Genomic DNA, 25,407 nt, shown 5'->3' with positions numbered 1-25,407 from the left:
CTTACCAACTGTGACTGTCAGGAAAACATTTTTTGTGAACCATACACACTGATTCCTAAGTGCTACCCCTGAATAATAATATTTTTTGGTGCTGAAATTGGTGATAAAAGTGGAAGTCTTTTGTAAGCTGTGGGTCCTATTATATCTGGCATAAAACTAAAGAATTTCAGAAAAAGAAACATATCAGAAGTCAAACAAATTGTTCACCAACTAAACATTTTTTCACCAATAGCTTTGTGCTTACTTTTAAAAATAATTTAAGCATTCATTCTTAGTCTGATGTCAATAACTTATAATGAAAAACCATTAAAGCTCTGAACAGACCACACTGGCTGAAATGGGAACATCAAACTGGTACAAAAAGCATCTGTATTCACAAATATCAATCTGTTTCTGGAAATTTGAAACGACTGCCTTAATGTTTAGGGATGTGTGAAACTGTTGACGCTAAGCAAGGTAAATTCTTAGTAGCGTGACACTGAAACAAAAGGTTTATTGTTTGAGTTGTGTAAAATGAAACGAACGTCATACAGGTTGATAAATCGAGCGATGAATAATCGCTCATCAGTTATTTCTCGGCCCAGCTGAGTGGAGCGACTCCGTCATGTTTACACGGGTGGGACGTTTAAATGAGAGGCGGTTGTGTTTTTGCACCCAAGTCCGAATTTGAGACTAAATTTGGCGTTGTTTTCTGAAGTGAACGTAAGAAAACAGGCGGCGAGTTTAAGTAGTATGCTAGCCAGACGCGGCTAATGTGAAGCTAACGGCTAACCATTTGGGTTCGTACTGTTTTCATACCGCAGTTCGTCTTGACAATACTGACGCATTTGTTCGGGTTATATGATCATCTATAATAAACCGTTTTCCATAAGGGAATAAATGTTAACTCTGTTAAATAAGCATTGACATAGGTATGATTGTCATCACTCCACAGCGTGCCTTGCCACCTGACAGCTAACTGTTTGCTACCTGTATACATTACGCTGCTAGCCACGTAAACTGCTTGGTGTTGACGTTGCAGGAGCAGCTAGAAAGCCTGTCCTCTCCAGGAGCTATTTACATTTTAAGTGACACCCAGCATTTATATTAACCCAGAAATCATCAGATGAAAACAAAATCGACCCAAAATGCACTAGCTGGACTTGAACGGGTGGCCAACTGGTTTCCTGGATCTGTTGCTTGGATCGGATGATGAAGCGGGTCTTCTGGCTGCTTTCAGGCTTAAACAGAAGAATGATGAAGCTACTTTTTGCTCTCGCTTTGATCGCGTACATTGCCTGTGAGTACATTGATTTGATACTCTTGTAATTTGTCAAGCATTATAATCTTAAACAAATATCTCTTTATGGTTATTTTTCAACTACACATTGACACTGCTGTGGAAACTTTCAACAACGCAACAGCCTGCCGCAACTCCGTGTAGTGGCAGCACCCGGGATGTAGATTATAAAGCCTGAATGGTTCCCATTTAGACAAAATAATAATAAAAAAATTACAGGTAGGAAAGAATGGGTTTCAGTATGGTTTCCTGGCAATAGTTTCTACGTTCCTGAGTCGTAATTTATTTAATAGAAGAGAAATTCACAGTGGTAATGCTGAAATAACCGATTGTTTAACTGCTGAATTAGAGCTTGGTGTTGACGTTGGGTCTAAATAAAACGGGTTGGGTTTTTTACTAGTACTGTATGTCAGGCATGGATCAGTATCTAAAAACACCCCCGGTTTTACTGTATCAGAATATTTTTACTAACCTTTTAAAACAAAAATGAAAATTATCTAACTAATTTATTATAAACAGAAAGGTAGCAATTATTCTTACTGATGCAAAAAAATATACAACATAATGTTTATTTTGGGTATCTGTAATATGTATTTATTGTGATTTCAAATGATATACTAACTTAAACAAAATTGAAGACTAAACACCCAATTAGTTGAATAGTTTTTAAGTGCTTATTACATTGAATATTTGTTGCTTTTATGCTGTTTATTGTTTAAAATGATAATGCTATGCTTTAATACCTGGTTGGTAAGTCCTGGGATACCCAGTATTTAGTTGGCTCATGCCACTCATAATTTTAAAATAAATTAAGACTCTTTGGTGTAATTATAGATCATAGGTTTTGTTGGTCTGATTAAATATTTGCAATTGGATGAGCGGTATTTCTTTGTTCACAAAACAAACCATCTTCAAATCAATTTAAGTGACTGGACAAATCAGATATGACCTACATAACCTGTCATCAGGTCAATCATTCATCCTAGGGCTGCTTCTATTTGTATTCTTAACAAAGCCAGGGAGTAATTTCCCACATTATGCTCGTGATATTTTATTTATAACATCAGCAGCTGTGTACTAACCTGTGGGAACATTCTGGAAGGCGGCGCTGTGTTAACACATCAACACAAACCTGACAGTGCTGTCAGGTGATTGCTTGAACGAACAAAAGATAAATATGTTATCATTACTTCTTTTAAAGGAGCTTCTGTAAAAAACATGCCCCACTTATCCAGACCTGGATTTTTCTTTAACTCTTTTATTTAATTTCTCAATCATGAAAACTAAACAAACATTTGTAAAATTATCTAATATAAAGATACAGCTAAAAAAATTAGAAAATCATTGCAAAGCTGATTTATTTCAATATTGTAGTAATATTGTATTAATTTAGAATGTAAAATGGTATGTTATTAAAGATGTTTACAAAAACAGCAACCTACTGAAATTAATTTTCAGTAGGCATAGAGGTAAATAGACTGTGGATCTGCTTAAGTTGGCTTAAAGTAGCTCTCAGCTTGTCTGAATTGTTGGGTTTAGAGTGGCTGACCTTCCCTTTGACAACATCCCATAGATTCTCAATGAGATTTAGGTCACGTGAGTTTGTAGCCGCCTCGTTCGGATCGACATTTGTCTCTCTGAAGTGGAGGATGGTTGTTTACAGTGCAGGCGATTTCCATTCAGTTTCTTATTGTGAAGCTGGTACATTACATACGTCACAAGCAAACTATAGAGACTATCCATCCATCCATCCATTTTCTGTTCACCCTTGTCCCTAATGGGGTCGGGAGGGTTGCTGGTTCCTCTCCAGCTGCGTTCCAGGCGAGAGGCGGGGTCACCCTGGACAGGTCGCCAGTCTGTCGCAGGGCCAATGGAGACTAGGGAGAGTTTAAAAGTTCGACAGAGACTATGCCTCCAGGAAGCATTTGTTTCTCAATACCAGACCCTTTTGTACCAAGCAAAGTGTAGAACAATGAGCTGGTTTTACCGGGCTAGGCGCCAAATTCTTCTGGAAAATGAAATTAGGATAGGTTATCAGCTGAGGGAAGTAAGACACGCTTCAAAACTTCCTGAAAGACGGCTGATAGGAATTGTGGAGGACGTCAGTAAATGTCTGCTGGGCCAGCAGTTTTTCCTGCGTTTGCGTAGAAAACAACATGGCATTTCTTGAGTGAATTTTGGGTTTTCTTCAGCTGCAAGTCATAATCATCAAAACAAATTTAAATAAACTCTTCTGATCTTTCAATCTTATGAGTCTGACGTTAATGAACTTTTACTGACATCTTAATTTATTGAGCTGCGTGTCTATGTTAGAGCAGTGGACCACTGCCCTACATGTTTTATGCATTTCCCTGCCTCTACACACTTGACCTAAATAAATGGGTGACATGAAGGGCAGTGGGTCTTGACGACCAGGACTGAAAACTGCTTCGTTGAACGATAACATACATGTTGGGGCTGGATACACACTCCTACCTTTGTTTAGCATGAGATCAAGTCTGGGTCACAACATTGAAAAGCTATACATCAGTTAGGATTAGTATAAAATATGTACTTTTTGTACTTTTTCCAAAAACGGCAAAGTATGTAAAAATAAATAAGTAAATAAATAAATAAGGCAAGGTCCCCATGAAATGATTCTTTGTACCTTTGCACTGGGAAATTCATACGTTGCTAATGTACTGCAATTTACATGGCTAAACAAAAAATTGAGGATTTTTGCCCCTTTTTCATAGAGTGGTACTTATACAGCTTTACACTGTAGCAACTTGTTCATTTCTGGTTTAACTGTCAAATTTATATGAATAGCTTGCATCTCTTACTGTTCTTGTTCTTGTTAACATGCTTTTATGTTTTAAAAAAAAAAAAAACATTTAAAACTTCAATGTTTTATTTCATTTAGTTTTATTGTGGATTGGTTGGTGTATTTTTTTGAAAACTAAAAATATGTTTAGTGGCAGCTTTAAGAAAAAAAAAAAAAACTGGTTTAAAGGTTATTGGCAGGTATGATTGTTAGATTGAAGATCCTACCAATAGTTGGAGCCAACCACTTAGGTGTGTATTCACTATATGCACAATGCTGTCACATTAGATGAGAAAAAATCAACTGAACCAATTTTTCTCTCTAAGCTTTCCTCCTTTCTGATGTTCTGTCTTAAATCACTGCTACTCCTAAAAGGCTTTTCCTGAGATGTATTGTGTTATCTCCATTAAGTTTTATCACAACGTGTCCTTTCTTTTCTCTTCCAGCTGTTTGGGGAACATATACAAACATGAGGTAAAAGTAGTCATTTTTCTATCACACTTCTACTTGATGTAAAATATGTATGTCGCATGTTTCAAAACCAGTTTATCATTGATTTTTTTTACATCAAGTTTAATTTTAAGTCCCCCTTCAGTTTTATTTGTTCTCTTATTTAAGTCACATGTAATTGATGGTTTTTGATGTCGACAACTAAGAAAAGCTTTTGCTTCTTCCTCTGTTCTTTGTTTTTCACTGTGAATTTAGCAAAAAATATTCACTGGTAAACTTAAAACGGCACATTTTCTTGATCAGTGCACTTTCTAGATTACACAAGCAACTAAACTCTGTCTTCCTTTGTCGTTCTGGCTAAATGTTAGACTACAATACAGACTGATTTTAAAATCTTATTTCCCAGTTTCTGAACCTTTATGGGTTAAAAACACAACAGGCTTTTTGACAGGAACTTTCTGTATTATCATTGTTGGTAATTATATGCAGAATAATAGGGAGAAAGAATTTAAAGTCACTATAGATTTCCTGCTGTATATGTTATGTAACAGCCTTGTATTTACAAGTCTCCATGGTGACAAAATGGTCTTGGCATGATGGATGTTGTTCTTATCTCATGTAGGAAAAACTTGCTCATGTCTCAGTATTTTCTTTCCTTATCTGTTTGCCTTATCATTTTCTTGCGGAATAGGTCGATACAAGAAAATGGAGATGTGAAGATTGAGCAGAAAATTGATGAAGTAAGTTTGGCAAAATCTTTGCGATTTGTTGTACTTTGATGGTTTTAAAGTAACACAGTTTAAAACGTCTTAGAAGAAAGGTAAAAGGTTGCAGTGCTACAACAACAAAATAAGTCGATAAAGCTCAGAAAGTATTTGATTTGTGAGGAAAAAGTTTTTTTCTTTTTATACTTTCTATTCTCTTTAAAAAAAAAAACCACACACACACGGATGAAGCATTCTACATTTGCCTAAATTTGAAGAAGAAACCTAAAAACCCACAGAGCGAAGCCTGTTAGTGAATATTGTGGCCGACATCATCAAAAAGCCTCGGCTACATCTGGAGTGGATGCAGCATCGGCTTGTTTTCATCAGCTAAATTAATGTCATCCGCTGTAGCGCTGCAGCAATCACTTTGCTCTGAGCGAAGCCACAGGCTCACATCTGTGGCTGAAGAGCATTTTTATCCTTTCGCAGGCGACCTCACACATAGCACTTAGAGGTTAAACTTTCTACTTTTATTTTTATCCTGAGTTAGTCTAAATAAAACCCATTTACAGCCAGTAAGGTTACATGCCCTTTGAAAAACAAAAAATGTATAATTTTTGATAAATATCTGCTGAAGTAAATTTATCCTTTTTCAAAAGCTACCATTTAATTTACGTTTTTAAGTTTTAAAATGAAGACAAGTGAAACGTTTGCAAAAACAATGGATACGTTTTCTTTTATTGGATCTTTATTTGTAGAAAAAGATGTAAAAAACTCAAAAGCCCCGTTTCTACCACCTGGTGCGGCTAAAACCCGATGACAGAAAAAATAGATCTAAGAACATGTTGCTTTTACTTTAAGTGTTGTTCTGTTGTGAAGTTGAATTCAATGAAAAAGACAAGCACATTTGTTATCACATCTACTTTTAAAAACATCAGCTAGTTCTTTATCTTTATTTAGCTAAAGGTGCCACTTGTGACTCCGGAGCAGCAGGATGCAGAACTCTGGAATAACCCAACACATATCCGTAGTATCCGGGCTTTTTGTTGTATGCTTTATTTATTAAACACAAATTATTACTTAGAAGTTTGCAGGAACAAAATACTAACAATTTGAAGCTTTCATTAGAGTGAGTTTGTATTTAAAATTTTCCACAAGTTTATTGCAGGTAAACAAAAACCAGATTGTCAGTAAAATGCTGACGACTGGGGGCGTGCTCCGGTGGCGTAGAGGGTAGCGCGCCCCACGTTTGGAGGCCTTCAGTCCTCGATGCGGCCGTCGCGGGTTCGATTCCCGGACCCGACAACATTTGCCGCATGTCTTCCCCCCTCTCCTTCCCCCTTTCCTGCCAGCCTACTATGATAAAAGGGACACTAGAGCCCACAAAAAGGACCCCCTGGTGGGGGAAAAAAAAAAATAAAAATGCTGACGACTGGATGACACAGATGAACTATTATTCTCAAAAAGCCAGCTGCAACTGCACAGACGAGTTGAGAGTGACATGAAGTGATGCAATAAAATCAGCCAGCCAGTTGTTGATAGTAATCGCAGTGAACACTGGCCCTCCGTAAGCTGGAATATACATTTTTAGTTTTGGATTTTGGATGCATCCCTTGGATTGATTAGTAATTTATTAGTAATTCTTTGAAGCTTTGATTGAAACTGTTACCCAAGATTCTCTGGCGGTTTTTCACACTGTGGTGAACACAGTTTTATTTCTGACCTACTCTCGCATCATATTTAACAGGAGTAATTACTTTATCACGCTGACCTTAGAACTTTAAAGAGTTAGCTTGCCTTTGAAATAATATCTCATATCTGCCTGTGATGTATGCAATGCAGCTTCGGCATTATTTAGAAATACAAACACACAAACTAACGATGACTCAACACCTCTGTAATTGCAAGAGAAATGTATGCAAACAGATTTAACTACATGTTTGAGCATTTAAATTAAACGCCAATGAGGGTGTCTGCCAGTCCCAGACAGCATCAATTAACAGGTTGGAAATATTTTCACTGAAGTTAAATTAAAGTATGGAAGAAAAAAAAAGAAACATTTCAGAAACTTGATTATCTATTTTTTGTTTTAACCTGTTGTGAAATGCCAGATAGAAAACAGCAGATGGTAATTTTACCATGCTGAAGACACTTATGGATAACTGATGCCATTTGTCTGATTTGAATTTTAGAAAAATTTCTAGCCCATTCTCTCCCATTTTATCAAATATTTTGGTTATAAAAGCCTTGAAAAAGCCTCACCAATTAAAAATTCTTGTATGACACCGTTTTGTTTAGTTGATATGAAAAAAAAGAAATGGTGACAGCGAATATGTGAATAATTCGGAAGCATTGTGAGAATATTTTGACAAAAAAACCTAGTCTCAAACAGTCATGTCATAGATTCTTGACTGCTCTAAATTAAAAGAATAATTAAGTTTTTAGTTGTTTTTAAAAAAAAATTAATCTAGAATAATCAAACTTGAGCTGAGTAATCATTAAGGCACTGCTGTTCCCATTTTTGTATTTATTGCAAATATGAAAACTTGGATAATAAGTCATACAGTTTCCTGCTTTTTCACTGCTGCCAGTTCTGATGCAATTCTGTTTATTTTACAGTCACTTCTTGACTTTCTCAAGTAAGGCTAATAGTATTTTTGCACTTGTAAAAATAAAATGTATTGGATTTGCCATTTTCTGTCCACAAATTAAAGCGAATCCATAACTGACTTGTTCGGTGTGATTGAACAAAGAGCTGAAATACTGTTTGAATTCTGAGGAAAAATAATGCAGAAGATGTATGTATGTAACGGTAGTCTGTCTGATCACATTCTCCCAGTCAAAGGAGTAAATTAACATAAAAATTGGGGACTATTTTCATAAACCTGCATTAGCATCCTGTTGTGGTAACTTTCACACCCAATGGAATCAGTGTAATTTGTGTTCTGCGCTGAGAACTGATGCATTTCTTGCTTTCCAACTTTCTTTAGGCTGTGGCTCCTTTGAGAGAGAAGATTCGTGACCTGGAACAGAGGTGTGGATCTCTATTTAAACAAAGCTAGTCTTACTCAAAGCTTTTCAGCAAATCCGTTTCAGTTTAATTAAAAACAGACAGTGTTTTCTTAACCTTGCGTGTGGCTTAGAATGACGTTGACAGGGACCAGTGACAGAAATGATCGACTGAAACTGACTCGAATCAGAGGTCATCCTTTGCCTGTGATAAAAAGATATGTTAATCTTTGATGTCTTGAATTTGAATGATGCCTGCGTTATTAGGAATGCTGAAGCAATTATTTACGTAGTAAAGCCTTCGTCCCAGCTCTATGCAGTTAATCACAAAACGAGGTGACCCTTTGAAATACTATGTACAATGTATGAGGCTTGGTTTTGCGGCAGTGTGGGTACAAGCTTAGCAAAGATTGAAGATGCTGCTTTTCTGTAGTCGTGCAGCTGCTGCTGATCAGCTCTTGCACTTTTACAGGTTCCTAAAGCATGTTTGCCATGAATGCTGATGAGAGATATAGATCATTATTGTTGTTTTTTCTCATTTTTAATTTTGACCACGTTGTTTATTGTGTCACAATAAAGCACACACATATTTGTGTTTCCTTAGCGTCTTGGTTTACATTCACTGCATCTTTGTGGTGAATGTAAATGAAAGAAGAGAATGTGGATTAAAAATAATTGGCGTTGTATTTAGGAGCTCCCTGTTGATATGTGCTTGTCTCCAAAGTGCAAAGGAGGAGAGGGAAAAAAAATAACCTTTGCATTTCTTCACTTATCTCTTTAATCTATGATTTATTTTCTGAACACCACTTTGAATTGTAATTATGTTGTTGTTTGCTCTGTTGTTCTCCTTTTGGGTTTCTTTAGATGTTGTGTAATTAAAAACCTGGTCTTTTCTTCCAGCTTTTCACAGAAATATCCACCGGTGAAATTTCTCTCAGAAAAAGATCGAAAAAGGATTTTGGTGAGTGGAGAAACATCAATTACACATGTGCTATTTCACTTTCAAATACTTTCTTTTTGCTTTTATTGAGGTCACATCTCTAGATTGTTATTGGCAAACTCCAACAAACCGTAAGCACAGTCTCACTTTGATCCTGCTCACATTTAAACTCTACACATAAGAATTAATCTGTGCTTCCTGAGGTGCCATGACATGCCATACATTGATGTTTGGATGCTTGATGCTTCCTTTCAAATAGAAGTTTGACAGTAGCACATACTTTATTAGCAGTAGACCTGCACAATGTTACAAAGTTTTAGTTGTTAGTACTCTTCACTCAAGCTGTTTTTGCTGAAATACATTTGGTGTCAGTTATTTAAGCTGCATAAAAAGCTTTGAAGGTAAAGAAGTGAACAGCAGATGTGATATTTTTAAATGAAATTTCATTGTTGAGGCAGAAATATATATATGTATATATAAATAAAAAAAACCCATTATCTGGGGCCTAGTCATGGGGAGTCATATGATTCACCAACATTATTCAAATTTAATTTGAAACATGACGACAATATGTTTTGTTGCAAAATAATTGCATTCTTTTTGCAAATATGCGTTTGTGTTACTATTGGAACAAATGCAAAAGTAAAATTTCACACTTAAAAGCAGTCCCAAACATTTGGGTCGCTCCCAGTCTTTGAAATGACATAAATGTGAAATTTAGCGTATTATAATGTGCCTAACATGCTTTGAAGGCTTGTGGCAGAGCACCTAAATGCGTTAATCACCCCATTACAGCTGGCTCAAAGTTTAGCCTTCAGCCTGGTAGTGATGTATATCATGAAAAAAAACTCATCACACAAGTGTCCCAAACAGTCTATAAACTAATAAACAGCTCTTGGTCTTCTGTGAAACTCCACTGACATGTCAAAGCAGGGCAGAAAAAAAAGTGCAGACTGATCCTCTGAGCAGTCAGTCAGAGGTCACATTAAAGTGCCGCAGCTGTTTAAGTCAGTTTGTTAATGTGGCTGCAACACTTGGGGCTTATGCCACATATAAAGTGAGATGTATGTGTTACTTGGTCAGCCTGGATGAGATATTCATTGCAGGATGCGACTAAAAAGCACCAGAGGGGTGATTCACACATGAAAGCAAAACATTTTGACTCTCAGAACGCAGTGACCGCATGAATAGGCTTTAAACTGACATCCACCTGAATGCAGGTTTTTCCATCAGAAGATTGTTTTGTAACAATACGCACTATATCTGTTGGTGGTAGTAAAGCAATGGCTGATTAGTTCATTGAAGGAGATCTGTTTTGCCTTCGAGCCATTCTGAGGCAGATCTATGAAGCGTCCTGTAACAGTTTTATTGTTTTTACGTCCAATTAAAGCCTCTGAGGAAGAAATTGCTGTCCATCATTGTGGTTCTAACTCAAATGTTTTTCTTAGAAATTCAAAATTTCCCAAAAATATTCACTTTTTTTCAGTATAATTATCACTACTATGGTGACTAACAAAATTAAAAATTTAGTGTAAATATATAACTTTTCTCGTGAGTTTGGTAAAACTGTCCAAAGAGCCTTGATATCTATTTAACTTTATTTGTCAATGAGGTTTAAAACGGTGTGACATCAGTGTGTTCTATTTTTTATTATTTTATTGTTTGTTTAATTAAATCTTTATTTTTTGAGGACGATTAAACAATAATTTAAGAGATTTTTATTTATTTATTACAAATTTCATGAGGGGAAAAAAATCTTCTGACAAGTGTCATCCAGTCAACCTTTTTCTCCAAAAAAGGTTGACATTTAAGTCAAAAAGTAAAGATTTAGAGTTAGAGGTTTAAAGTTACAGCATAAACCTTCTTCAGAATAATAATTTAAAAAAAACATATCTCTCCTGAATGAAAGATATGACACTGAACTGATAAACATCTTGCACATTTAACAACATAATTTGGGGGTGTGAGACTTTGATAGCAAAGAGAATATGTTTGGACATCAATAACATAGACAGAAACAAACCGTAAATACTGATCAAATGTAAAGATGAAATGTGTGAAAGTGTTCAAAGGACTCAAAATAGGAGCAGCTTTTATTAGATTTGATCCTTCTGGACAATATCTCTGAGCTCAACCCGCTGATGCTGTGTAGAACAAGGCCACCAGGTCATTTTTATATTTACCCAAAATGAAGGGATAAGGAACACATCCTGTCTGACCTTTCAGTAGGGAATGTGAATGTTTGCAACATGTCCTGTTTTTCTGACCTTGACAGAGGCTGCCTTTCAAAGGCTGCCTCTTTCAAGTGGATTCAGTCAGAAAGGTTTTGAGTCAAAGGGAAACTGATGTTTTCTCCTGTTCACCACATGCAGTTTTAGGCTTTCTGCTAATGATCAAATAACCTGGCTAACTATAATATGAAAAACAAAAATATCAAGAAAAATGTGTTTCTTTTCAGAGGAAAATATATTTCTCATGTATTACTAAAGTTATTTAGAAAAAAATGTGAAGTTATTCTATTTCCATGTTGGGCAATACAGTAGCAAACAGGTAAAAGACATATGGAGACATTCATTAAAAGCAAAACTTGCATTTTGCAAAAAGCTTCTGAACCACCAGGTTTATATCAGTTACCATGGAAACTGTACATCAAAGAAAGGGGGAGTTTGTGGACAGAAAACGAAAAGTAGTTTTCAAAATAATAGGAACAATGTTCAGTAAAAGCAATGTACAGATGAAAAACTTTCAGCACTGCTGTTTCTTTGAACGACTTTGACTGGTCCACTGGCTTTAGTAGGTACGACATGCTGCATGCGCTCTTTTAAAATTTCTAATCTTCAGAAGCATAATATATCTTTTAGTCACCTGTGTCTATATTTTTATGCGAATGGATATTCGAAAATACAAAAGGAAAATACCGAGTCCTGTATAATTGTTTAGACAGACAGAACTGATTTATCCTAGATGGTAGAAAAATTTAACAATAAACATTTCTTTAGGACTAATGGGCTACTTTATTTTGATATATTCTTTTAATTCAAAAAGATTATATCTTCCAAATTGTTGAAGGTAAAATTCTGCAGCTGTTTTGTTTTGTCAGAAAATTATTGATCTTAAATTTCATGTTTGTTTTATTCCTTTTTTTGGTTAATATAGCTTGCGTTTTTGCGCTTTCTTAATTGAATTGGCTGATGATAAGAGACGTATCCCTATGGTTATTCCTTGTCTAGATCACAGGAGGGGCTGGGTTCGTGGGTTCCCATCTGACTGACAAACTGATGATGGATGGCCACGAGTTGACCGTGGTCGACAACTTCTTCACAGGGAGAAAACGAAATGTGGAGCACTGGATCGGTCATGAAAATTTTGAACTCATCAATCATGATGTGGTGGAGCCGCTTTACATAGAGGGTGAGAAAACTCGGGCATGTCATGATGTATTTGACTTGACTCTACCTTTTGCTCAGTACTTTCCTCTCAGCGTCGTCTATGAAGCCAAATACTCGAGTTTTCCAAACTTTCTGGAGAGCGCCGAAAAATGTCTAATCAGTGAAAGGCAGCGATTGAATCTAATCAATAGTAATCTAATGTACTATTCATTGACATTTAATTACATAGTGTTGTCTGACTACTGTAATTTTGTACACCTAATGTATTTTTTTTTTCTTGATGAAAACATTTAACTTGAAACCCTCAAAACCTTGTATAATTTCTCTACTGATTTCTAGGTAATTTTCCATCTGTTTACTTCTGTTATGAAAATAGTCACCATTACTATTCATCAGTGACCCTCCTTTCACAGTAAATAACTCTCTGCTTTGTCAAAATGCTCCATAGAAGCCATCTTAATGTGCAAATTGATATGAGATTATAATCATTACATTCATTTGATCTCTTATGTCAATTTTTGAGCCATTTTTACGAACTGATGCATGTTCTTTGTACCATTTCATGAAAGTATTCAGTGTAGGATATCCAGTGTTTTTTTGTTTTTTTTTTCTCTTGATCTGCAGCCTCTCCTTCCATGTCTAAATAAAACTCACTTCACTGCAGAAAGTGACAGTGGGATTTCTGCAGTTTCCATTTCCTGGCAAGATTGAGCCTCCATAGACTCCCAGTTGTACTTTAACATCCAAACAGATTTTTGAGAGAGAACGTTGGGCTCATATTGAAGATATTTGAACACAATTTGGGGTTTCTCTGGGAGACTTATCCAGAATACACGGAAAAAACAAGCATCATGGAATGGATAAAGCAGGCTCACTTTAAAAGTCTCTAGATCAGCCGGACCTCGACTGCACTGAAATGTATTCTCTACACTTAAACGTTCTATATGGAATTATGACATTTACCTAAGTAATGTGGATGTTAACCGTTTCTGATCAATGATCTGTAAAAATATAAGAGAGGAAAGAGAGATGTTGCCTTTTGCAAGCACACAGAATCATATCTTGCATCTGATATCAAAACACCCTTACATTACAGCTGCAGTGTAACTTGTCCAGGCAGCAAACCTTTACAGGGTAATGAAATGAAATTTAAAAGGCCACAGACTGTTTAGTAAAAGAAATAAATGTAGCTTACAGATACAGCGAAATGCATACACAAAGTTTACATTTAAGCCTGTCATTTACATCACATCACAACCCAATCCGTTTCCAGTCTGGCTGAAGCAGATTGGACTTTTCAAGTCCACTCTTCAAATTGCCCGAGTTCAGAAGTATCTTCGATTAAATCAGCTGTTGTTTTTGAAAACAGCTTTGTTTTTTTTGGCTGCTGTGTAATGATCAGTGTCAGTAAGGACTAAAAAAAAGGACATACAACACAGCCAACTGTGTGAAAGTTTGCTATGATAAATAGTTGGTGGGGTTTTTTTTGGCTCGGATGGGTTGGGCACCTTGAAATGTCTCCCAGGATTCACTCAGGTTTATGATGAGAAGACCTCGGACTACCGCTCTTTGAATAATTCAATGCATACCGTATAAATGATGCAATGTTTTTATGTGGAAACTATCACTCAGACATGATGAATAAAATATCCCAGCTGATTTAAGTTAAATTTACTTGTAGTTCAGGAAAAAAAAAAATATATATATATATATATATATATATATATATATATATCAAACAAGTTTCCTGCTGTTCTTATAATAGTTCTTTGTGTCCTTTTGGTGTAAAACTTATGCAGGGACTAGCAGTGGAGAAATGATTGTGAATCACTTTAAAATGTCAAATCAGAAACTTTCATTAGAGAACAGATTAAATGTTGAGGGAGAAGAACTAAATAAAGAGGCTGTTTCATTTATTATTAAACTCGCCTTTTTGTTCATAAAAAAGCAAGTTTTTTTTATAAAAACGTGCCTTTTCTTTTTTCCTTTATGAAGAAAAGAATAAGAAAAGGTTTTTTATTCTTAGCAATTGGCATCAACCCCTCTAAAAAAAGGATAATGCACATAGATAATTAAATTCAGTTAGTAGAGACGTCACTGTTCCAAAGATTTTTCTTCAGCATTGGATATGAATGATATTTTTAACAGCACCTTGGCTTCTATTAAATAAGCATTTCAGAAATGTTTTCCTGTTATTCTAATTTCCCCTTGCTCTTGATTTGAAATGCAGACCTCAAAATATTACTGCCAAGCCACTGTTTTCCAGTTTTTATATAAAAAAAGAGGTTTCTATTAGTGTAACGTCAGATGATTAACTGTATCTCCTGGTCTTTCGCAGTGGACCAGATCTACCATCTAGCATCTCCAGCCTCCCCTCCTAACTACATGTACAATCCCATCAAAACACTGAAGACGAACACAATTGGTACTCTGAACATGCTTGGTGAGTAACATTGTTTGTTTGACTTCAGTTTTTAAAGCTCATCATAATTTTGGACAATTAAAGATTTCTGTCCCTTTTTTTTTTTGGCATTTCTAGATTTGAATTTTGAAGTTAACATTTTTACAAACATTTAAACCGGCAGTTTCTGACATCGACCAAATCTAACTTTTCAATTACATAAGCCAGTGGTTCCAAAAGATTTTCTTCTGGGCGGGGATTGTATGGATTACAATAAAATCCATACAATCGTGGTGAAAATTGTGGTGAAATTACGGATATTCACTACATAAGTGTATTAAACCTGTTTGTTAAATAGATTTGGTTAAATTTTTTGCTCAAGGTGAATATCAACTAGCATCAGCCAGTAAGTCATTGAGTCCATCATGTTTTCTCAGCCTCTTTTTTTCCCCACTACCATCATTCTCCTCTTCATCACACTTCTACTCTGACTCATCTCTGAAAAGCACCTTTGAAACTGTTTTACCACACCTACATTACATTACGGAAAACAGACTTAACTAGTTTTTTTTATTTATTTGTTTTTAGTTTATTTGAGAGAGACAATCTTCAAAAGATAAGAGTTCTTGTTTCTAAACACTCCAACATTTTCTTTGATGCTGAAAGCCTGCAATATCTTCAAAATGTGTCCTCTGAAACCTCAAGGTTGCACAGTGAATGTATGGCCTATATACATAGTGAATATATATATATATTTGATATAGCCAGTCTATATTTATCCTTTATGCTCTTTTTGCTAGCTATTTCTTTATGCTGTAGATATGGTTAATCCAAATATTGAGTGAAAATTTCATTTCTAACTGCAATGCTTAAAAGCTATACTAAAATCAATATTGCAGTGGGGCATTTTTGTGTAGGAAATTAAAATAGCTGAAGCACTTTAATTAGTAGATTTCATTTTGGAAACCTCTGAATCAAAGTATTTAGAAAAAAGCAAATCATTGCTCAAACTCAATCACTGATTGTCAACTACAACAATCAATGTTGATTGTTGCAGTAGCATCTGTTATTGTTCAAATTTAGAACAATAACAGATTTCAAAAGTGAGTCTGAGCAGCCCTGTGGATGTTTCAGATGTTTTAAGGCTGAATCGTGCAGCCAGAAGCAACACGAGAGCCATTCGGACACATCCTGTGCCATTTGACTTTTTGTCAGTATGAGAGCAGAGAATTTATTCATACTTCATAAATATAGATTGCTATGAGTCATACTTTTTATTTAAGTAAAACTGCTTTTGGCTCATTTACAAGGTTAATTCAGGCATAGAAACATTTCCTATAAAAATAAGACTAGAACAGAACCTGAAAAAAAATTGCTGCAATGATTCATGAGTACGTTGGCTCTGCATTGGTCTATTTGGAAAAATGAAACCTTTACTAACCTGTCAGAGAATCCAAAGGTAACACCAATGAAGCCTTACAAGCAACCAATGTTGATTCAGGAGGAGGAACATCTCAAAAGATCTTGTTCTAGTGGTTTTTTTGTGAACAACTAGAGAGAGCAGTAGTGGAAAAGTTATCAACCATACTTATTGAAATCATTATTAAAAACCACAGAACAATTTTTCTTTTATCAATTTCTGTTCATGTCATTAATCGCTTAATAAAATGACCAAATATTGCTTAAACGATCAGTAGCTGTTTATTCACCAACTTTTGTCTTTAACCGCACTCAAATTATATCTAAAACAAACCCCAATGGTTTTACTGTTCAGAATAAGAGAGAGAGAAAAAATACTTGAAGACTTTAGTTGAATGATGAAATGACTTCTGTAAAAACAACTTCCCTTAGCGCAAGACAAGGTTTCGTTGGCACGAATGAGTTAACTCAAAACATTTGGCTGTCTGAATTCTGATTTTGGATGACATTTTCTACACTGTGTTGTTTTGTATTTAATATAGTGTAGTGTTACCTAACATTTCAAGTTGTGTGTTTTCTTTTTGCTGCTTTGTCTTTTAGGGTTGGCAAAACGAGTGGGTGCAAGACTTCTGCTGGCCTCTACATCTGAAGTTTATGGAGGTACAAAAGATCAAACTGAACCAGAGCTGGTTTTACATTTTAGAGTGGATGCTGGAAGATTGTGGAGGCATGTAATTTATTCACTAAGGTTAAGGAAACACAGCGAGGATATTTGAGTATATTAGCATTTTGACAGACAAAGAAGCTGCTATGTAAAGTCTTATATTTACCAAAACCTGCAAGAACCCCGATTGCACAAAACTACGTCATGGTACTAAACCAGTCATTTCTATAGTAAACTAATATTAAATTTATTGAATGCAGTCTTAAATTAACACAGAATTTCTAAACAAAATCCCTCTGCTTATATTGCACAATACTCATATAGTAGATTTAGAAAAAAAATAGATTTATTGTATCAGGCTAGTAGTCAAGGCTGGTTCTTCTGAGACCAAGGCTGAATACAGACCAGGAAAAAAAAAAAAATCAAGACTGGCCTCGAACCTCCTAACCTTGCTGGTTAGGATGCTGTTTTCTAAAGGAGTCATCAATGATTTTTATTTTTATTTATTTTTTTAATTAGATTTGTCGTGGATTTGTTACATCTTGTATCAAATGCTCTTAATGCACAAATCTGAAGTTGAGGTTTCAGAAAGGGCTGCACAGTGGCGCAGTTGGTAGAGCTGCAGCAAGAAGGTCCTGGGTTCGATTCCCGGCCCGGGGTCTTTCTGCATGGAGTTTGCATGTCCTCCCTGTGCATGGTGGGTTCACTCCGGCTTCCTCCCACAGACCAAAAACATGACTGTCAGGTTAATTGGTCTCTCTAAATTCTCCCTAGGTATCTCTGTGTGTGTGTGTGTGTGCATGGTTGTGTGTCCTGTTTCTCTTTGTGTTGCCCTGTGACAGACTGGCGACCTGTCCAGGGTGACCGCCACCTCTCACCCGCATCGTTAGCTGGAGATAGGCAGCAGCAGCCCTCCTGACCCCATTAGGGAAAAGGGTGGTAGAAAATGGATGGATGGATGGATGGATGAGGCTTCAGAAAGTCCGACAATGAGGCTGTAATCTGTTTTCAGACGGATCGACTACATGCTTCATCTCCTTTGTCTGTGTGCTGTCAGTCTTCTTCTTTCACACCAAGACATTTGCCAGTTCAGCTTATTTAAAGAACGAATGTTGTGACAGCAGGTGAAAAAGCTAAATGGTGTCCTGTGTCAATTATGTGAAAGTTAGCAGCTCTGTCAGAAGCCATTGTGCACCTAAGAGGGTTATCTGCTGATCTGTCGATGTCCAGTTTTAACATACATGAATCACCTTTTGTTAAAAAAATCTGACAAACCTGCAACACAGGACAAGTAGTTTAATTTAATTAAAGCAAAGGCTTTAACATTTTCCTTGAAAGATAATGAACTTGAAATAAGGGCTTGTTTCTGATTATTGTCCCATTTAGATTTTGGACCGTCTTTTGTGACTCTTTTTGGCTTTCAGCATTAAACTGCAGTTTCCAGGTGCCATCTATGTACTGGATGTTTGCCTACCGAGTGGTTATAAAAAGATGCTTGTGTGTTGTATTAATTGGTTTACTAAAATGTCTTCACACCTTGTAAAACTTGCACAAAAATGAGACTGTGAAAAATTGTTTCAAAGGTTTTCCACCCCTAACCTCTCTTATCCAATTCAACTCCAGATGGGTTTCAATACATGAAGGCTGAACGTATGGAAAAAAAAAAAAACAAAAACAAGCCTGGCTAAAATCCCCTAAAATTTTCGCACAGGGCCGTTGCGACAAGGCAAGGCTGCTTGGAACAGGGACAGTGCAGAAGTCATTCTGTGTGGATGTTTTTGTCATTGGCTTTTCAGAGATGGAGGTCTCTTGCAGCGTTCTGCTCCTATCGCAGTGGTTCTTCATTTTTTTCTGTCATGCTTGTTATCAAAGCTGATTAATAAAGTGAGCTACAATAGCTTAAATGTTAAGTTATTGCAGCTGGGATGTTCATTTTCACCCTAAACATGGCGAAACATGTGAGCTGATGCAAGTGGAGAGGCTTTTATACTCAACCGTTACATTATTGATGCAGTATTCTCCAAAAATTATCACACATAGAGGTATCATAAAAATGCCGGTACAGGCAACTCTTCTAAAATCATAAAAACACCTGAACGTCGGGTCACAACACAAAGACTAATCAACACTGAACATTACTAAAAGAACATTATACCCTCAGTGAAATATAACATTAATATCTGCCCTTAATTTTGTTTCAGACAAATGGGGGTTAGGAACAGGTCAAAATACCAATGGTTTTTGTCCTTAGCCATTTAGGAGTCTGCTAGAGAAACAAAAAAAAAAAAAACAAAAAAAAAGATGAGATCCTATTTTTTTGCATCACAGTGGGTCCAGTTAAAACATCCAAGCCAACAAAAGAATGACTTCACGAGGAGAAAATGTTCAAATGGCCTAGACAGAGTAATTTCCTAAATCCATCAGAAATCTGTGCGATTACCTGAAACTGCTCTGGACAAGAGATTCTTGGTACATTTTTGTGAAGCAAAGTGGGAAAATATCTCCAGGTAAAGAAGAGGAATGCTAAGAAATTCTTAGAGGTTTGAATTCAGAAATCATATTAAAATTATGCCTTTTTTGTCTTTCATTTGAATTATGCACATATATAGTATAATTATAAAACGCATAAATAAGCCATAAAGGTAATGTAAGGCCTGAAGGCCAAGGATATGCTGTAATGTTTGCCTAACAGCTTTGGCAGTAGCTGAGGTGATAAGTGTTGTTTTTCTTTATAGAGGTATACTTTGCAGTACAACCATGATTAAATTGAACTATAATTTCCTTCTTGTTGAATCAGACATGCTAAGTGACTAGACATTAAATTAAATAAGTTTCAGTTAAATTAATTATGATTTTTTTTTTTTTTTATTTATTTTTTTTTGCTAAGTTGAGAAATCATCTGAAGTAGAAACCTGTGTTTGATTGTGGTGTACAAATTTTATTTTTTCCAAATTACAAGCATTAAAAGAATCTAGTTGAGCAAGTTGTGAAAAATAAATAAATAAATAAAACTTTTGAAGCTGTTGCTTCTTCCATCCAAGACAGTCTTCAAGTCCTCTGATCAGTAAAGGAGAAGAAGCTGTTGTAGTCTGACTGTTCTCCTTCAGAAAGTGTTCGAGTCCTCAAGCCAAAGATGAAGAGTAGTTTGAATTTCTTGCTTTCCAAGGAGTTTCCAAGTATCCAGTCAAGCCAGTGGTGGAGAACGAAAAGAACTGGCCTGCAGTTCTTCAAACCTTTTGTTTCCAGAAGATCTGCTCTGACCAGTGATGGGAATAATGGCAGAAAATAAACTGTTACTAACAGCGTTGCCTTCTTCAGTAACAAGTAATCTAACAAATTACTTTTCCATCATTGCGTTGTTTTACTTGTGAAAATAAGGATCTTCTATGTGCTGATCTGCAGAACATAGAAAATCAAAGCTATCCTTATCTGACCAGGAGTTGAGGGGAGTGAGAAGAATTGCATATGTGCTGCCAATTGGCTGAGGAAGAGTAAAGTAGTTATCATAAACCAATCAGCAGCAGAGTTGGACGGGCGTTAACCCACAGCCAGCTGTCACAGTGAGCGCACATAAACAAAGCAGACAGAAAAAAAGACGAGGAGTAACCCCAGCTGCAAAGTATAGAAGCAAGAGATAAAATGCACATAGAGTAAATGTGAAAAGTAATTTATGCCCTGGTGGCAACGTTGTTCTTATGTCAGTTATGAGGAACTTGAACCTCACAAATCACCTCTCAGTATCCAGATGCTTTAACAGAGCTGGTCACCCAGAATGACTGTGTTGATGCCAGCAGACACACCTCAAACCCAGGCAGTATAATCAAGTAAGCTTGATTTACTGCTACAGTGCAACCACAAGGTCAGTGCACATGAAAAGCTGGATCTTACAACCTTCTCTCAGATTTTTTAAATTTTTTTTAGATGCAGCATCAAGAATAAATATGTTAGGTTAGTAAGATTTTAAATTTTCTGTGCTTTTGAATCAAGCTGTACTGACCCTTTCTAAGCTTTACTAATTAAGTGTGCACATTCGATTATTGCCACTGTAATCTCTTCAATGGTAGTAAAACAGTCTGTACATGGTTCACGAATTTATGAAAGATCTGAATCTTTCATAAATTTTTCTTAGCAAAAAAAGAATTTAAACAACATACCTGGGGCTCCTTATGAGTCACTAAATCATCACCTGGGTCGGTTCCAAGAGCCAGATGTAAAGAAGAAGAGAGCAGCCATCTATTGAGTATGATCTGTGAAACTTTGCTGATTGCTGATTACACTGTGTTCCAAATTATTATTCAAATTGGATTTAAATTTATAAAGATTACATTTTTGTGTTGTGCTATTAAATTCATAGATGGTATTGTGTGTCAGGGCTCTTTGAATCACTATAATTAATTTCAGAGAGCTGGCTTGATTAGTTTGTCTGGTGAGCTCAATTAAAGAAAATCTACTTAAGAAGGATGTTCCATGTTATTAAGCAGGCCACAGGTTTAAAGCATAATGGGAAAGAGAAAGGATCTCTGCTGATGAAAATCATCAGATAGTGTAGTGCAGTATGACAAGATATGAAAACATTAGATATTTAAGGAAAACTGAAGTGTTATCGTACTGTGAAGAGATTCAGAACAAAGATGAGTTTGTACAGATAAAGACATAATGAGGAAGGTTTCTGTTAGACAAATTCATCAGATTAAGAGAGCAGCTGTTAAAATGCCCTTACAAAACACCAAACAGTTATTTGAAGCTGCTGGTGTCTCTGGAACCTCAAGGTGGAGGATCCTCCAGAGACTTGTGGTACATCAATCTACTATTGGGCCCCTAACCTGAGCTCACAAGCAGAACCGGTCGCAGTGGACCCAACCATACATGAAGATTAATTTTCAAACAGACTTGTTCACTGATGACTGCTGTGCAGCCCTGGATGGTTCAGATGGACGCAGTAGTGGATTGGTGGTGGATGGCCACCACGTCCCAACACGGCTGTGACGTCAGCAAGGAGGTGGTGGAGTCATGCTTTGGGCTGAAATCATGGGGAGAGAATCATTGGTCGGCCCCTTCAGAGTCCATGAAGGTGTGAAAATGACTTCAGCAAAGTATTTGGACTTTCTGACTGATCACTTTCTTTCATGGTTCAAAAAGAAGAGCTGAACCTTCAGTAGCAAAATGATCTTCATCATGACAATGAATGCTGCAAGGAAAACCACTGTGTTATTGGCTGCTATGGGTATGAAAGGGGAGAAACTCATGGTGTGGTCACCATCCTCCTCTGACCTCTGACCTCAACACTATTGAGAAGAATTTCCTCAAGCTGAAGATCTGAGGGTGGATGCAGTTCATATCAAACCAGCAGCTCTGGGAAAGTTTTCTGACATCCTGCAAAGAAATTCAATCAGAAACTTTCCACAAACTCACAAGTTCAATGGATCAAGAATTGTGCTGTGATACCAAAGAAGGTTCCTGTGTTAACATGTAACTCTGTCTGTTATTGATTAAAATAACTTTTGATTTTAGTACATGTGACCACTTAATGCTGCACATTCAAAGAATGACTGTTTGCAGTTCTTTATAATCCATAAAATGGTTAGAAAATCTGATGTGCATAATAATTTGGAACAGTGCATTTTGAGGTTTTTATTTTTGAAAAAAATACAGTTTTTTTCTGGGAGCTTTGTTCAGTAAAATTTGAAAATTATACTGACCATCATTTGCATTGACCATTTAAGAAAATCTGAGAAAATATCACTTGAATAATAATTTGGATCATGGTGTTCTTAATTCATAGAAGGAAGGGGGATGAGATATTCAGATGTATTCTGGTAGAGGTCCTGGCGAGTCTTCTCTGATAAACCAGCAAAATGGATTCTCTATGAATTATGAGGTGGGTTTTAACTCTGCAGGCTTAGGGATCTAAGTAGCCCAGGGGTAGATATCTGGTTCGGTGTAAACCTCCCATAGTAGGAAGTGAGTTGAGAGGGGATTAGCACTTTGGGAAAAAAAAGTGGGAACCTCTCAGGTAAGGGAGTTATAGGGGAGGGATGCAACAACTTGCATGACAACACAAGGTACAACACACCAATCTAACAACCTTGTATTCAATTTATTCCTGTGTATCTGTTGTGTTGTGCTTTCTTTTTTTTGTAGTCAGGAATAAATTATATCTTCAGACTGATGACAGGAGCAGTTTGAGGATCTTGATGTTGGATGCAATTAGCATTCAGACGAAAAAAATCATTTTAATTGCTTATATCAGTATTTCAGTCTACATTCAAAGTTTAATTCCTCCGAGGTTCTTTTAGTTGATCTTTAAACACTTTAAATTTTCAGTATATGTTGAGTAAACATGTTTTTCTGTAGAAATCAAAAATTTAATGGAGAATTTGTTTAAACTAAAAAGATCTAAAAACTTGTCCTAATTTTTTTCCCCCAGATCCAGAGGTGCATCCCCAAAATGAGGAGTACTGGGGCCATGTGAACCCAATTGGTCCTCGAGCCTGCTATGACGAGGGGAAACGTGTAGCAGAGACCATGTGCTACGCCTATATGAAGCAGGTATCGCAACTCATGTTGGCTCTTTTTGTTTTGTTTTTTTTAAGTCAGGCTATTATTTATGGTCAGAAACTGTCAGCTCTTGACGCTGGAGGATAAAGTGTCATCTATGGATATGGTTGAAATTGTCTTTATTTTTTGTGGACTTGTGGAGTATGATTGGAAATTGAAAACATTCTGGAAAGTTGTCAATAAATTAATTGTAAAATGTGCAACAGTGGTGTGTTGAATTCAGAAGCTTCTGAGCGACGGCATTAGTTGTTTTGAGATTGAATCAGTTATGAACTCATGGAAAATTATGATGCACAACCTTCAGTGAGGCTTGTAATTATTTGAGTTATGTAGAGCCTTTTTGATAATGACCTGAGTGACAGCAGCCTTTCATGATCAGATATGACCGACTCCTTTTGCCTTTCCTTCAGGCAGGTGGTATTTATTTATCTATTCCCGTCTCCTGCTTCTCCTCAGCTGCTCATTATTTTTTTTCACACCTGCTAGAAAAATTCTCGGAAACAGCTGCCCTCAAAAAATCCCAGCTGACAGTTGGGCTGTGAGGATGGACAAGAATATCACACGTCACATCTACCGTCTAGTCATATAATCAAAAGTCATTAACATTCAAAACAGGAAGATGGAGCGAAGGCTGAAACAGCTCAACTTACACGGCTTATTTGATTGTATTGTTATTAGAAATGATAATACATATTCACTTTTTAATGATTACAATTTATTATCCCTGTTATAGATTGTGATTATTGATGGTTTTGCTGAAAGCTACTGACGCTACTATTTAGTTGTGCATCTCTGCGAACATTCTTCCATCACAAAGATATGAATAAATTTGATATTTTCTTAACATTGTGGACCTTACATGATGACAGGTGATCTAAGCTGCCTGACTGAATGTCGCTGGGTCAGAAATCTCCAACTTGCATCAGTACAGCTACATGTTGTTCTTTAGACCTATTTAGGCTCTCAAAAACTTTGGGAAAAATATACCACCAAAAATTGAGCAAAATTTTAACATATAAAGGTAATTTTTTTTATTTGTGTCCTGGACTAAGACGATTGTTATTTGTTCAGCTTTTTTTGGTATTTTTTTTTTATATAAATTGAATGAAAACATGTACAAAACATGTTCTTAAATTAAATTTCTTAACAAAATAAAGTCCCTGTAGTAGCTCTTTTTTTTGTAAACATAACTTGTTATTTTTGTGGCTCAAAACAAATGTTTAGTTTGACTGCAGTGAGAAAGTGCCCTAAGGTTTGAATAGGTTTCTTAGACACTGTTGTTTTATTATATTGTCTGAAAAGAAATGTTGCTTCTCTATTATAAATGTTATTTTCTTTCCTAAACTTTTTGCTGGCGCATAAAACCGTGGCATTGTTAGGGTTGGAATATCTAAACTCCTTAAAATAATTTGATTGAGCAAGCAATTTTTTACATTAAATATAAAGAAGAGGTGGACAAGCCCGTGATTGTTTAGTTTTTAGTTTTTTTTATGGACTTTGAACATTTTCTTCTTTAGCATTTTCTCTAACAGAGAAACTGCAGCTGCTAGTTGCTTGAGCCTCGGCTGAAGTTGGCTTTAATGACAAAGATCATCATTTACACTCAATGTGTCCTCACAAACACTTGTCAGTACTTCCTCAGCGTATTCTATTTACCGTGCCCTTGATCGTCAACGTGTTGAATTTGTTTACAAGTCAGGTATTATGAATTTTACGATCTAGATTTTCAAGAGAACGATCTACATAATTTTCATGTTTTTATTCATGCATTATTCCCAAATAGGGCTC

General features: G+C 36.1%; 1 protein-coding gene across 4 annotated transcripts in view; it reads left to right on the top strand.

Moving 5' to 3' along the window:
- Positions 1 to 520: 520 nt before the first annotated feature.
- The window catches only part of uxs1 (UDP-glucuronate decarboxylase 1), a 33,705-nt gene continuing 8,818 nt past the window's right edge, over positions 521 to 25,407 (top strand). The window contains exons 1-10 of one of the 4 annotated variants that reach the window (XM_044131898.1): positions 521 to 616; positions 1,096 to 1,279; positions 4,529 to 4,556; positions 5,224 to 5,272; positions 8,230 to 8,273; positions 9,149 to 9,209; positions 12,419 to 12,599; positions 14,916 to 15,020; positions 16,998 to 17,057; positions 23,489 to 23,610. In XM_044131898.1, the coding sequence (XP_043987833.1) occupies positions 1,189 to 1,279; positions 4,529 to 4,556; positions 5,224 to 5,272; positions 8,230 to 8,273; positions 9,149 to 9,209; positions 12,419 to 12,599; positions 14,916 to 15,020; positions 16,998 to 17,057; positions 23,489 to 23,610 (741 nt within the window). In that variant the 5' untranslated portion in view covers positions 521 to 616; positions 1,096 to 1,188. Of the gene's footprint in view, positions 1,280 to 4,528; positions 4,557 to 5,223; positions 5,273 to 8,229; positions 8,274 to 9,148; positions 9,210 to 12,418; positions 12,600 to 14,915; positions 15,021 to 16,997; positions 17,058 to 23,488; positions 23,611 to 25,407 lie in introns of all 4 variants that reach the window. The other 3 variants (XM_044131895.1, XM_044131896.1, XM_044131897.1) reach the window with 3 other exon arrangements.

The sequence above is a fragment of the Gambusia affinis genome, linkage group LG11, assembly GCF_019740435.1.
Source record: "Gambusia affinis linkage group LG11, SWU_Gaff_1.0, whole genome shotgun sequence".
Lineage (NCBI taxonomy): Eukaryota > Metazoa > Chordata > Actinopteri > Cyprinodontiformes > Poeciliidae > Gambusia > Gambusia affinis.
Note: the sequence above shows the minus strand (reverse complement) of the source record. Positions and strands in the feature narration are given on the sequence as shown.